The 12,778-nt window shown below is 40.8% G+C and overlaps 1 protein-coding gene across 1 annotated transcript; it reads left to right on the top strand.

The window, feature by feature from the left end:
• Window positions 1-7,890, top strand: LOC129201531 (uncharacterized protein C12orf50 homolog). The gene is made up of 10 exons (XM_054812970.1): window positions 1-207; window positions 833-956; window positions 2,181-2,345; window positions 3,509-3,586; window positions 3,703-3,816; window positions 4,431-4,550; window positions 5,683-5,790; window positions 6,028-6,231; window positions 6,657-6,746; window positions 7,562-7,890. The coding sequence occupies exons 1-10, from the start codon at window positions 154-156 to the stop codon at window positions 7,888-7,890; spliced, it is 1,386 nt and encodes a 461-aa protein (XP_054668945.1). The 5' UTR covers window positions 1-153.
• The last annotated feature ends 4,888 nt before the right edge of the window (window positions 7,891-12,778 follow it).

The raw sequence follows: 12,778 nt of genomic DNA, 5'->3' as shown, positions 1-12,778 counted from the left end.
TTTGTTTCCAAAAAGGTCTGAAGGTCCAGGTTTGGAAAGAGAACTACTGCTTTCAGGACACGATTACAAGTTGCCTGAATGTTGAGAGCTCTAACTTTTTCGTGTATGTTCTGCCAGCAGTAGGAGAGTGGAGGAGAAGCCCGAGAGCTGGAAATGGCCACAGCTGGGAATGACCGCTCTTTCCATGTTTGTTCCCCCTACGCACAGGTAAATGCTGTAGATTGTAGAGTGGTTTGTACCCTTGATTCTCCTGACATATCCGTCTTGAAAGGGAGGGTGGTTATGTAAAGTTAGACGTCGCTATGCCACTCTGCGTGGGTCCTGGCCCCATCTGTAGATCAAACAGCTGATTTTCAGAAGCAGTGAGAAGAGCTCACGATCATCTAAACACCCAGCTGTCCCGACGACAGTCCAGAAGTGGCATGTTTTGGAGATGCTGCTCTGAGACCCAGCTGCTAATGTCTGGAACTGGGTGGAACTTCCCGTCACGTATTCAACTATTTTCAAGTGTGACTTTGATGTCCTTTAAAAAATGACATAGAAACTCATTAAGAAACCGCCGGTAACCCACGATACTGCACGCACTGCAGTACAGTAAGGAGACTGCTTTGCTCCTATTCTCATCTACAGACATCACGAAAGCTCCCTTGCCCTAGCTCAAGGTAACTTTAGAGTTACCTGGAGCTTAAGATAACTTTACATGTTCGAAAGTAGCAGCGCGTGGTCCCACAGAATCTTAGTCATATGTTCACAGCAGTATGCTGTATATGAATCCATTTAGTCCCGTTTTATTGCTGTACTGACAGTATCTGAAACCTGTTTTCTCCTGCAGCAGAAGTACAGCAACATCTCCTGTTTCTGGGAAAAACAACCATCAGGCTGCTTGAGGATCAGTTGCGCCTTCCATCACAGCAAACCTCGCAGCATAAATGGACTTTTTTTGCCGCCGAGTAACAGTGAGTAAAAATATTTTCTCAGCCGTTTGTCCAGTAGAGCTCTTAAGTAAGTGCACAAAAACGTCCTTCCAGCGCTTACGTAGCGTACGTGCAGGTGAAGAAATGTACCATGGCAAATCAATCAGGTATGATCCGCTATGCCGGCAAGTTGAAGGCAAAGAAAGGAATTGGATTGGCATTTGAATAGGGTTGCCATATGACTTTTTTTAGCTGTCTGCTTACGAATCTTTGTAACTATCGGTGACATGAAAGGTGAAGTCACAAAAGGCAGTTTAGGTTGCTAAGATCCATGGAGTAAAAATGTTGCCTTCCTTGGGTATTTGCTAGATGAAATCTCTCCAGGAGTGAAAATGGTTAGTGGGCAGGTAAGCACTTAAGAGAAATGAAAAGCAGCGTGTGTGGTTGGAGGGAGGAGGTTGTTAGGGCCACCAGCAGCAGTATCTGTTGATAGAGCACAACATGTTATATGGATGAGACACCCCTTGTAGAGACAACATCAGATTACAGTGCTGTGTGTGCAGATGTATTTCCAGTTTGTCGTTTGGAATAAATTAATAAATTAAATCAATAAATACATTACTAACGAAATGAATAAATAAAGGCTCTACCAAGTTAAGTGTTGTATCTTAATTTCTCTTGCACGAGATACAACAAATCTGGTCTGCAGGAGTGCTACTAAAATGCCTTTAACATGATACACATGCTGCTCATAGGCAAGCAAGAGATGCACAAGAATCTGGTTGAGTGTAAATTAATGTCATGAACTTCATATTCCTTCTCAAAATCTACACTTTGCACTTAGTAGAGAGAGTTGTGGTTCAGAAGATTTTGAGAGAAAAAATTGTCGACAAGCTAAAAATTGGTACTCCTGTGCTTAGCGTTGCTAAACTCTTCAAAATCGATGCCATGGCCTGCCTATTATTCAGCATGTTTAAAATATTTTCACAGGTGGGGTTCTAAACTCATTGACTCACTTCAGCCCCCGTATTACTAATCCCATGTTGTCCCATAGTGTAAATACCTGCCTGCTTTTTCAGACTTTCTGTACTTGGAAGACGCTCTTTTGCCGACCTCAGCAGAAGATTTTTCGGAAAAGGCACAATCCGTCTATTTAATGACTCCTTCAGTATGGCAATGATTTCAAGAAGATACCTGCTGGCCTGAACCTGGATTTGATCTTCCAGTTCCCTCCTAACAAAATGAATGTAATGTTCTTTCCTGCAGATGCCCCATTGCAACAAGGTGTCCAAGAAGGGATTCTGCACCCAGCCCATGGTCAAGAGTCACTCAGAAATCAAAAGAATATTTTACGACCAATTCACCCTCCACTGACTATACACCTCAACGATGAAGACGACAATGAGGACGATGATGAAGAGGAGGAGAACGGTAAACAATTTTTTCTTTCGTTTACCGGGGGGTAGAAGGGGGTTTTCCACTCTCGCAATGCACTTTGCAACTCATTTATTAGCATAACCATCAAACCATCCTCTTTTGAGAAAAGAGGTCTTGACGGGTTTTTGACATAATCTCCAAACTATTGGAACTGGTAGTCACTCTTCAAAATTTCTCAAAATTTGGGGACAAAATGACAAGTTCAGGAGGTGGTACTTCTTCTCTGGGAAACAAACTTTTGAACAGGGGCTGTACACTCTCCTCACTGAAGGTGAAGTCACAGGTTGGTTTACAAAAGGTAGCTGTGTGACTTCCCCTTAAATACTTTGCTCAAAGTATTTACCTATTAAACTGTCTTTCTTTCAAGCCACGAGTTTTCTCACTTTTTCTCTGCCGATTCTCTCCCCCATCCCACCATGGAGGGCAGGTTTCTCATGCTGACTAGAAGCCTTGTTTCACTGATTTCCTAAACTCTGTAGGCGGTCTCATTTTACTACAGAAAGATATTCTTCAATCTAGCAAAGAGAATCCCCTCAAAACTCTTCATTAGTTTAACCGAGTGTGTATGTGTATACATTTATTGCTATATTAGATTTTATTTAGGTTTTGAAATGTAGTTAAACTGTTGACTGAGAGACTCCTTGGGAAGGAATGAACCGTGCAGTCCCAGGGGGTGAAAGCGAGAGACCGACCTGCTCTCATGCGTGCACTCCGCAAATTCCTGTGCTAGTTCTCAGGCCGCCCCAAGCTGCTTTTCACTTTCCCCCTGCCCTTCGGGGCTGCCTGTTAGCGCTTCCTAACTCGGTTTCAGTCCGAGTAAGCCACCTCAATTTAAACAGTATAAAAAGGAGGGCTTTGCTGATCTTAGCGGCCTTAACTGAGACAGACAAGGAGCACTCCCTTCACCAGCTCTGCCGGCAGACATTGCAGCAGAGGAACTTTGGGCAGAGCTTGTTGTATACGTGTTGGAACTGCAATTCCACTGCAGCTGGAAACTCCTGCTATTCAGGAATCATTTTTCTGTCCAGAATCAGAGGTTGCCGTCAGAAAAAAACAAACCCTGACCACAATGAAACTCACGTTGGTTTTTGACCATTAAGAATTGTTGAAGGTCTTTGTATAGATACCGCGTAACCTTTTAAAAATACTGCCTACAGGTGCTCCTGACTGGGTGCCTCAGACTGCTGCAGACCTTGAAGAGGAAAGAGCAATAAAGGAAATATGCTATCAATCTGGTAAGTAGGAAATCAGTCACTCTTTCCTAAACAGCAATATAGTCACTCTTTCCTAAACAGCAATACTGCCGATACAGTAAACATTGGGTTTTTTCCTCCTCTGGGGGTATGTTTAGGAGAGTATTACGGGATTCAGTACCCTCAGGAACACCAATCAACAAAAACTGTGTCTTCACCTCGGGAAAACGAGCTACTACCCTGGGAAGCTACCGAGCGAGACTTGCAGGCAGGCAAGTGCTTTTCATCTTCTGGGACATCGTTTACCACTTTTTAAATTACTGTTACAGGGAGAAACTACTCCATAGCTTGCCCCTCCTCCCCTCTTCTTTAATGTAGTGACAATGAAGGATAGCGTATTACAAAGAGCGTCAACAGACTTCACTACTTTTTCCCCATATACATGGGTAGTGTCACACACGTGGCGACTACCTGCGTCCACTGGCGAGGGAAAAGGTAGAAATGGGCTATTAAGCCTATGTCTACTTTCCTGAGACACACGACAGAGGTGGTCTTCCCTACAATTTTTCCTCACGACCAAGATTTATGTCACCTCATTGAGATATACTTAGACTATCGACAAGGAAATCAGTAACAAACAGGCAAATACAGGTTTTAATATAGGTCTGTCTTTAGAATTAGATACATTCAGAGAAAAGGATAGAGATGTTTCCCCAAAGCATTTCTTCCAGACAGTTCTCTGAGGTTTTTGGTACCACAATGACATGCATCTTGAAAATACCAGAAATTCAGTCAGATAGGATCACTGAGGGAGGAAGAGAATGGCAGCGCCATTCCCTGGGCTTACACACAAGCAGCTAAACCACTCTCTCTGTTGCCCTTCCAGGCGACGGTGATACAGTTCCTACAACATTTAAGAATGCAAAAGGAGAAGGAGAGAGCTCAGGAACGACAGTACCAGCAGAGACCATTCCCGGAACAGATCGTGGATCCTTTGAAAACGGAGGTAATACACTTTAGCATCAGCTTCTCTTTGCTGAACATCATGTGCTAAGTAAAAAAACCTGAACGTGCACGCATTAAGCTTCACCATTTCAGATCTGAGTTATTCTTTCTTTGTTATGTTCTAGAGACTCTTTCCCACGCTGCACCATTACCTATAACAATCAAAAACACTCTTTACCATTCTGCTTGGGTTAGCATCATTCTAGGAAAAAAAAATCCTCTATGCTGATTCCAATTGAATTTTTCCTGCTTAATTTTGGAAAAGAATTGCTTCTGTGAAGTTATAAAACAGACATGTCCGCAGTAGAATACCCTTACCACTAGGTACGTTGACATCGGAGCTAAAGCCAATGTGACAAGGTTGAAGCTTTGGCCGTTCACTGGTAGTGCTGCAATGCTCCTTGGCACCACGTCAGCAACGCCAGGTCAGCTGTTACAAGCATGCCTGGGCCCATGCTGTAAACTGTATCACCGATGTGCCTGAGGATTAAACTTATATCAAGTTATAAACTGAAGTTAGTTTGCATGCCACATCATTTCAGTTGTTCAGCTCGCAGGACAACACGTAGCTCAACTGACGATGCAGCTTTGCACCCTTTGCATTGGGTTCCCATTTAGATGGTACACTTTGACTTTGGAAAAGGATTTGTTCCCCCTGTGACACGCACATAAATTGCATGCAGCTTTTGATTCGCAGTGATTACAAACGTGTATGTGGATTAAAGCCAATGTTTGTACTTTTAAACTGTAAACCCAAAATACAGTATTCATGAAGATTTTCAAATTCATAATGAGAAGCATTCTAAGCCAGAAGCGGTCAAAGACATTGAACGAGTCCAACACCTTTGTGTTTATAGTCAATTTTTGAGTTTCCTTGCGAGATTTTGCAACCGTGAACTCTTCTAGAGGAACCATAACCACTTGCGCTTTCCTTCTGAGGAACGGCACTTTTAACATGCACAGCCCAAGAAGACCTGTGTATGAAGTGGGAGATCTGCTTTAAAAAAAAAAAAAACAAAACCAAAAACCAAAAAAAATTCCCAAAAAACCCAACCAAACAAAAAAGCATTTTTGGAGGAGAAGATTGTGCCTGCTTTTGCAAAAAGTAAATATGCGTTATTTTAATCCCTCAGGAACCAATCGCATGGAGCGGGTAAAGAACTATCCCGGTAAAGAAGCAAAGGAGAAGCAATGGATTTCCGAGGGAGAAAGCAAGTCCCATAACACAGGAACAGGAAAAGGTATTTTGAGAAAACAGTTGGCTTATTCCTTCTTGTTTACTCAACTCACAGATGACTTGGCAGGACCTAGTTAATTTCTGTTCTTAGTGTCAGATAGGGACAGTCCATATTTGGATTGGACTAGCCACAAAGAGCATTTGCTTTATCTAGGCCTTCCAGCCTCCGGCCTCCTGCAACATGTCCAATTTTGAAGGAATAGCCCAGCATTTTGGTCTGAGTTTGCTGCTTCTCTTTTAGGAATTCACACTCCAGACCCCAAAGCAAAACCACGTCGCCAACAAAGGGGTCAAAGTAAGGACGATGAAGCTGCTTCTGCTATTCCTCCAGTGAGAGAAACTGGAAGAGACACTTATTTCAGTTCTTCAGAACCTCGAAGATCAGCATATGTAGTCTACCGTACTGCCACCGTCACCCAAGAACCAAAGTGCAATGGACCGACAGGTGGGTTCCTGCTTACACAGGATCCTTAAACGTTAAGAAAGTGATTTCATCTTGCCCGTTTCAGTCACCTCTCTTAAGCTGGGCTGAATCTCCACCTAGAGGTGCCTCCCTGTCTTAATTGCCAATCAAAGGAACCTCCTTCAGACACAGTAACCCCCACTTTCAGACAAATGAAGTGAAGCAAAAGGAATCCCAGCATCACCGCTTCGTCTCAGGGGCGAATAGTTGTGGGGTTTTTCTTTTTCTTTCATAGAGATTACAGAGAGAACATTCTCAATGAGAAGACTACATCTTATCAAATTTCCAGGTTGAGAAAGGATATAGCGTTTAAAAAAAAAAGAAAAAAACAACCCCCCCCAAAAAAAGGCGATCACCATTTTTGTCGTAAAAACCACCATTAGCACTTTCGCTACCTTTCTTTTCAGCAGTACCTGAGCCGTATGCTGGGAAACGCTCCAAACAAAAGAATCAGCTTGACGCAAATAGAAGATTTTGGACCCAAACCGAAAGCTATGGTAAGACTCACAGGCTGTGTGCAAAAGGAAAAATTTAGGACTATTGTGGAATTAGTACTTTGAATTAATGGAATTAATCTGGAATTAACAGAAAACCAGAGTATTCATAATAATGATTTCTAACCGAGTTTTACAGAAAACTAGTCAGTCATTGGGCAGCATACTCTGACGCAAAATCAACCACCTGGTACAAAAACATAACACTGCCTTGCATCTAGCGCTTTCCCAAGCAGGGACAAAAAAGGAGACCGGATTGTGGAGTAGTCTAATCTAAAAGCAACTGATGCCTTTGGGCAGGTTGTCTACACAGGAACATTCACTTTGTCCAAGTCAAGGATGTCCGTGGCACAATCCGCCTCCTTTGGAAGATCCTGTGAGCCTGATGGAAACGCTGCGAGATTACAGATGATCTTTAGAGTTCTAGGGGCAAAATCTATATTTAATACTACCTTGTATTTCAGAGGTGGTGTCTGAGTCACCCAATGTATGCATTGATACTTCAGTAATATTTAATTTGCATACCAGGCTAAGAGAGTCTTTCCCTAAATTGCAGCTGAAATTAAGAAAGAGTGCCTGTCTTTTTTTCTACAGACAAATATACTTCAGGCTCTTACAATGCACCAACTTGGAGGAAAAGAAATCCACACCCTAAAACGTTCTCAAAGTCTAAAACAACCAGTCAGGTAACTGAGATTAGAACCTCTATCTTGCGTCTTCTGTTGGAAGTCTAATTCTTAACACGTTTTGAACAGAGCACAGACTTTCCCTCTAATAAGTGATGCACAACATGTTCTGCCTATCTATTTTGACAACAGAGCCAAGAAGACAGGGAAGTGAACAGGAAAGGAGAGCGATACATAGACAGGAGAAAGAGATGAAGCCAGTTCTTCGACTTACAAGAGCAATCGAAATTGAAATGCGGAAATTATCAGCTGGAAAATCCAAAGAGGACACAATTGCAAATTCCAAAAATAAGATGCAGGAAGTACACGACAATGTTTCAAAACTGATTGAAAACACAAAATATACGTTCTGTGTGATCACAGATCCACTAAGTTTAATTTGTTATGAAAATTTGACTGTTGAAATGACTTTACAATCTACGGCTCTATATGTCAAGATTGATTGTAAAAGATGCCCATAGAGAACAAAAGATCCCTAAGGAGACTCTTTCTGTATTTTATTTTACATATGGTTAAATAAACACTATTAGGTTTAATTAGCAGTTTTAGAGGACTTTTAATGTCAATAAAACCAGTAATGCATTGTAGAAATTATCTCTTTCGGTGTGAAAGCCAGATTCTTGGATGGGTTGGTTCGGTGTTTGCAGATGCCTGAGGGCTCAGTCTCAGTTTCCTTTTGAGAATTTGACATTGTAGTAGGGCAGCAGAACTGTGTCATGAACTAAATGAGCTTTACCACAACAATACTATCAGAATTAACTGAAAAATGTGTTTACAGATTTTTTAAATTAAAGTAGAAAATATTGGGTAAATACTGAGAGGTGGACTGGTATGAAGGATACTGTAATACTGCTTTCTGAAGAAACAAACTGCATTCTAGATTGTTACATATATTTAGCTTGGTATCTTTGTCTCAGATGTTTTCTCATTTTTGCATTTACCTGAGCTTTTGTAATTCTTTGAACATCATCAGTTTTGGAGAAGAACCCTTCAGACTTCTTTCTGTAACACTGGGATCCAGTAATTATCTCACTGCCACCCGTAACTGTGAGTAGAAAAGCGTTTTGCTTCCTTGGAGCCTTTTATTCATTGTGACTGTCTAGAGCATGAGGATGGATCACACACCTTCCAGGGTGCCTCCTAGGTGAAATGATGCTATCATTCTATGAGAAATACAGTCATAGATTTCTTTATCCTACTTTATTGAGAATATCTTGCATGAACCTTGGGTGGTACTGGCCTAATTTTTATTCCATATATGAATTTAAATTTCATTAATTTAAAATTTAAAAATGCTGTAGTGATTATAAATATTTATGCAGCTGGGAATCACTTTCCTTAACTGAGAGAAAAATAGAAATACCTGGAGTATCTGGTTTAGCTGAAAGTTACAAAATATACAAAACAAACAAGAAACATCTTTTTAAAATCAAGGAGTAAGTGTATTGAAAATGTTTTCCCCTCTTCTAATTAGACATTGGAATTTCAAATTGTAGGACATGATGCCTTATGGCGACATTTTACATGTTGTCTGCCTGAGGCAATTTAAAATTTTAATTCAGAAGGATATTGTGTCCAGTTATGTAAGGCCTCCTGCCTGGCCTTTCCTTTATCTAACAGTGCAGTGAGAAGAAGTTCTCATGGGAACATCCTTTTTGTTTGACAGTAGAAATGTGGAATAGAGTTGGCTTCTTTAGGAAAACCTTGGAAGAGCTCAAATGACTAAAATGGGGTACTGTTTCCATGGACGGATCTGCAGGGTGCACTGGGCCGTAGTCAGAAGCCCATTGATGCTGCACAACTTGGGGTTCCCAGCATCTGAAGGGTCATATGATTATCTGTACTATCTTCCTTTTCTTTTTAGAGTGATCTCAAAAACCCAGCATCTGAAGAGATGCTTTATAGAATCTGAGCGCCTTTCTGAGAGATGCTTTATAGAATCTGAGCACCTTTCTGACTGGGATCATAAAGAACTAGCATGTCCTGGTGTAATTTAACCCACCTCTCCGCCCTGAAAAGCCAGCCCAACAAGCCAAAGCCAAACGAAAATCATTTTCTAGCATCTTAACATGCCAATATTCCCAGCAGTGGATTTGGCTAAGTGTCAGGCCCACCTCAAGGGAAAGACAAAGAAACGCAGGAGAAGGATGTGGCCACGAGGGCAGTACTTGACTGATCCTGGATTGTTGTGGAACCACAGCCTCAGTACATGATCTCTTCCATTTTCACTGGAGCTTCCTGTAGAGAAATTACAAATACTGTTCTCTTAGTCATCATTTGCTCAACCCAGCAAGTCGCAGATACTAAGAAATACGTCATCATTTTACAATAAATAAATGGCTCAACGAGATATTAACAGTTCCTGTGAGGTGTTACCTACTCTTGACTGACATCAGAGGAACAGAAAGTGATCAGTGCTTTGTGAGATCAAATCCTTATTGAAGATTTGCCTTTCACAGCTTCAAAGGCACTAAGATACACGAAAACAAAAATATACGTGTGTTTTCCAGATCACAGGTGCATACCTTATTATATTACTTCATCCCCTTCCACCTGGTTGTCTCTGTCATTAGGGCCCCAAAGAGGACCCAAAGTAACTTGAGGATATTCAACATTTCATGCAGTGGGGCCCTGAAGATTGCATGTCTGTGTTTTCACATACTCACTGCATGACAGATCCCCACACAGGTTTAAACTAACAATACTTGAAAATAAGTCCTGAGATAATGAGCCAAAGATCAGAGGCAGAGGCCTACTGAAGGAGAGCTGAACTTGCCCTAGTATTATGTATGCATATACATAATCTGCTGCTGAATTGAAAGGCCCAGGGGAAAGAAATGCTTTGTTGCTTTCACCTTACACATGTTAAAATATGCTAATGTTTTTCCAGACAGTCCTTCTAAAAGTACATCAGACATCTAGTATAGGTGATTCATATTAGATAGTAAACAGATTAACAGTGGTACCACCTGCATTTTATTAAAAGTTTGCAAAGCTTCCAGCCTGAGATCCTGCATTCCTGAACAAACATATGGCTGAATTAAAACTACAAACTCCCAGCATCTTAGCAGCACTGTTTTTTAAAATAAGCAGTTTATTAATTAAGGTAGCAAAGTTCATCTCAAGTCAACACATGAATGAGAAAAAAAAAAGATTGTTGTAAAATAAAAACTGAACAAAACTTCCCTGGGAATTGTAGAAATTTCTGAAAAAAGAAGTATTTTGACAATTTCCTCCTAATAAAGACATTTGTTGATAAAAGGTCCCTTGTGTAGCAATACTTTATGTAGATATATGTATTTATTAAAAAAAAAACAAACCTGTAAATTATTTACCTCTCTCTTCAGTCACTAGGGGTCAGTGCAGTCACAGGAATGGGCTCGAACAACGCCCAGGAGTGAAAATTCATTAGAGCGCGCTTGATTCCAGCTCTCCAGAGCTAAAGCCTCTTTGCAGAACACTGCAAAGGCTTTAAATTAAGAGAAAAGGGCCCAATAGGCTTGTTATGCTTCCTAATGGCCAAGTCAGGGGAGAGGTACAACCACCTATACTCATAATCACTAAATAGCTATTTTTCGTCTCTTAAAGCACAGTGATGAGGTAACCGCACTTCTCCCTCATCCTACATCCTTTCCAAAAGGCATTTCTGTTACCTTCTGACCTGGACAGACTTCACCGCAGCTTCTTCTCAGGGAAACATTCTTTGAAAAGAGGTGTTCCCACAGTGAGAGTCTCCTTTAACCTTCCCAGTCTGGAAACATTTTAGATAATTTTAAATGCCTTTACTTTTCTCATTCTGTTTTGTTTTGTTTTGTTTTGTTTTGTTTTGTTTTGTTTTGTTTTGTTTTTTTTACAGGTGAAAATAATTATAGAAACATACTACTGTGGTATGTAATATGAGGCCCCTGAGAGTATGCTTAAAATACAAGGGAAGTCCTGCTGCTTCTTCCCTCTTTTTATTTCCTTAGAAATAGTCAAGCAGAACTAAATATTAAAATTTACAGGATCTTTTGAGAAGGTAAGGTCAACATCCAAGACTTCTGTTTTGGTTTAAGGACACATATGAAAAAGACATTTTGGGGGTTTTTATGACAATTTGCTTCCCCTGGACAAAAGCAATGTCTTCCAAGATTGGTATCCTTGTTGTTGCTGTTCGTACATGATGAAGGCTTATTAATGAATTTCCACTGTAAGGATAGAATGTGCTTCTTACATCTTCACAGCTCCTTCTGCCCCCCAGAAGAATCTGCAGAGCAAATTTTGAAGATTATACTGCCGTACAGGAGTATGCACCAAGCACAACATACTCTGACTTCACCCATGGTAATTCTATTGACTTCAGCACAATTATTCATATTCTTAAATTCAAGTGTATTTTGACTGATCACAGCAGAGAACTCAGTGGCTTCCAAGGTCTTCATTGCAGTATGCATTGCAGCCTGCCAAATTGATATTGCTCTTGGAGATGAATGAGGATGTAAAATCCAGCAAGACTTTAACTTCCAAAGCAAAATTTGCAAACTGGGCAAATAGAGTAGCAACTTGTAGGAGAAGCAATAAATTACGGAAATCTGACAATCATTTGCAAGTTAGATAAAACATGCCTCGTACCAGCTCTTTCAGTCGGTCAATGCCAATCAAAACCTTTGTTCTGTTGGCACAGGGAGTCCCTAGTGGTGAGAGGAAGAGAGACGTCTTGAATAGCTTGTGCTCTAAGTACCAGACCATTAACATTCAGAAATGAAATATTTGTTTTGGGGGGTTGTTCAGTTTATTCCTTTAACTTTACTTTGTCAGGTCTTTCTCATAGGCCAATGCACATGTTGGCAGGAATAGTGCCAATACAGCTTGGACGGATGGACTGCTCAAGTAGACACTGACAAGACTTATCATGTCACTGCCAGATGTCAGGAGAAGTCTCGAGGCTGTTAAAGAACTCAAACTGAATAGTTTGTAGCTGTATTTTTGTGGCCAGTATAGGAATTGAAAAATATGATAACCAAAATATTTTGCAAATTACTTAAAATTGGATCTTTGGTAGAGGGAGTTTTTCAATATGTTGTGAAGTGACAATCATGTATTCCTTAGTGAAAATGCCACATGACATTAGCACTGAGATTCCTGGAACACTAACAGTAAAATTTCCTTCAGGTAAGGCAGCTGCAATGTTTCAAGTCTGGAAACTGGCAGATGTTTAGCATTTCTTACCTTGAGGCCACAGATACCTGCTGTTTGATTTAAGGCATTAGAAAAACTATCAGCATGGCTTGAGCTGAAGCTGCTGCAGAATAAATAGCTGCAGCAGTTGAACTCTCCTGATTTCCTATTGTTTTATTTGCCCTAGAGTGC

Source organism: Grus americana, chromosome 1 (genome assembly GCF_028858705.1).
Source record: "Grus americana isolate bGruAme1 chromosome 1, bGruAme1.mat, whole genome shotgun sequence".
NCBI classification, from domain to species: Eukaryota; Metazoa; Chordata; class Aves; order Gruiformes; family Gruidae; genus Grus; species Grus americana.
Note: the sequence above shows the minus strand (reverse complement) of the source record. Positions and strands in the feature narration are given on the sequence as shown.

Excerpts from the sequence above, each read along its gene's own strand:
- LOC129201531 (XM_054812970.1), top strand. The coding sequence starts at position 154 with ATGGCCACAGCTGGGAATGACCGCTCTTTCCATGTTTGTTCCCCCTAC. Across the intron at positions 957-2,180 it reads TTTTTTGCCGCCGAGTAACA|ATGCCCCATTGCAACAAGGT; the intron begins GTGAGTAAAAAT and ends TCTTTCCTGCAG. Across the intron at positions 6,232-6,656 it reads AAAGTGCAATGGACCGACAG|CAGTACCTGAGCCGTATGCT; the intron begins GTGGGTTCCTGC and ends CTTTCTTTTCAG.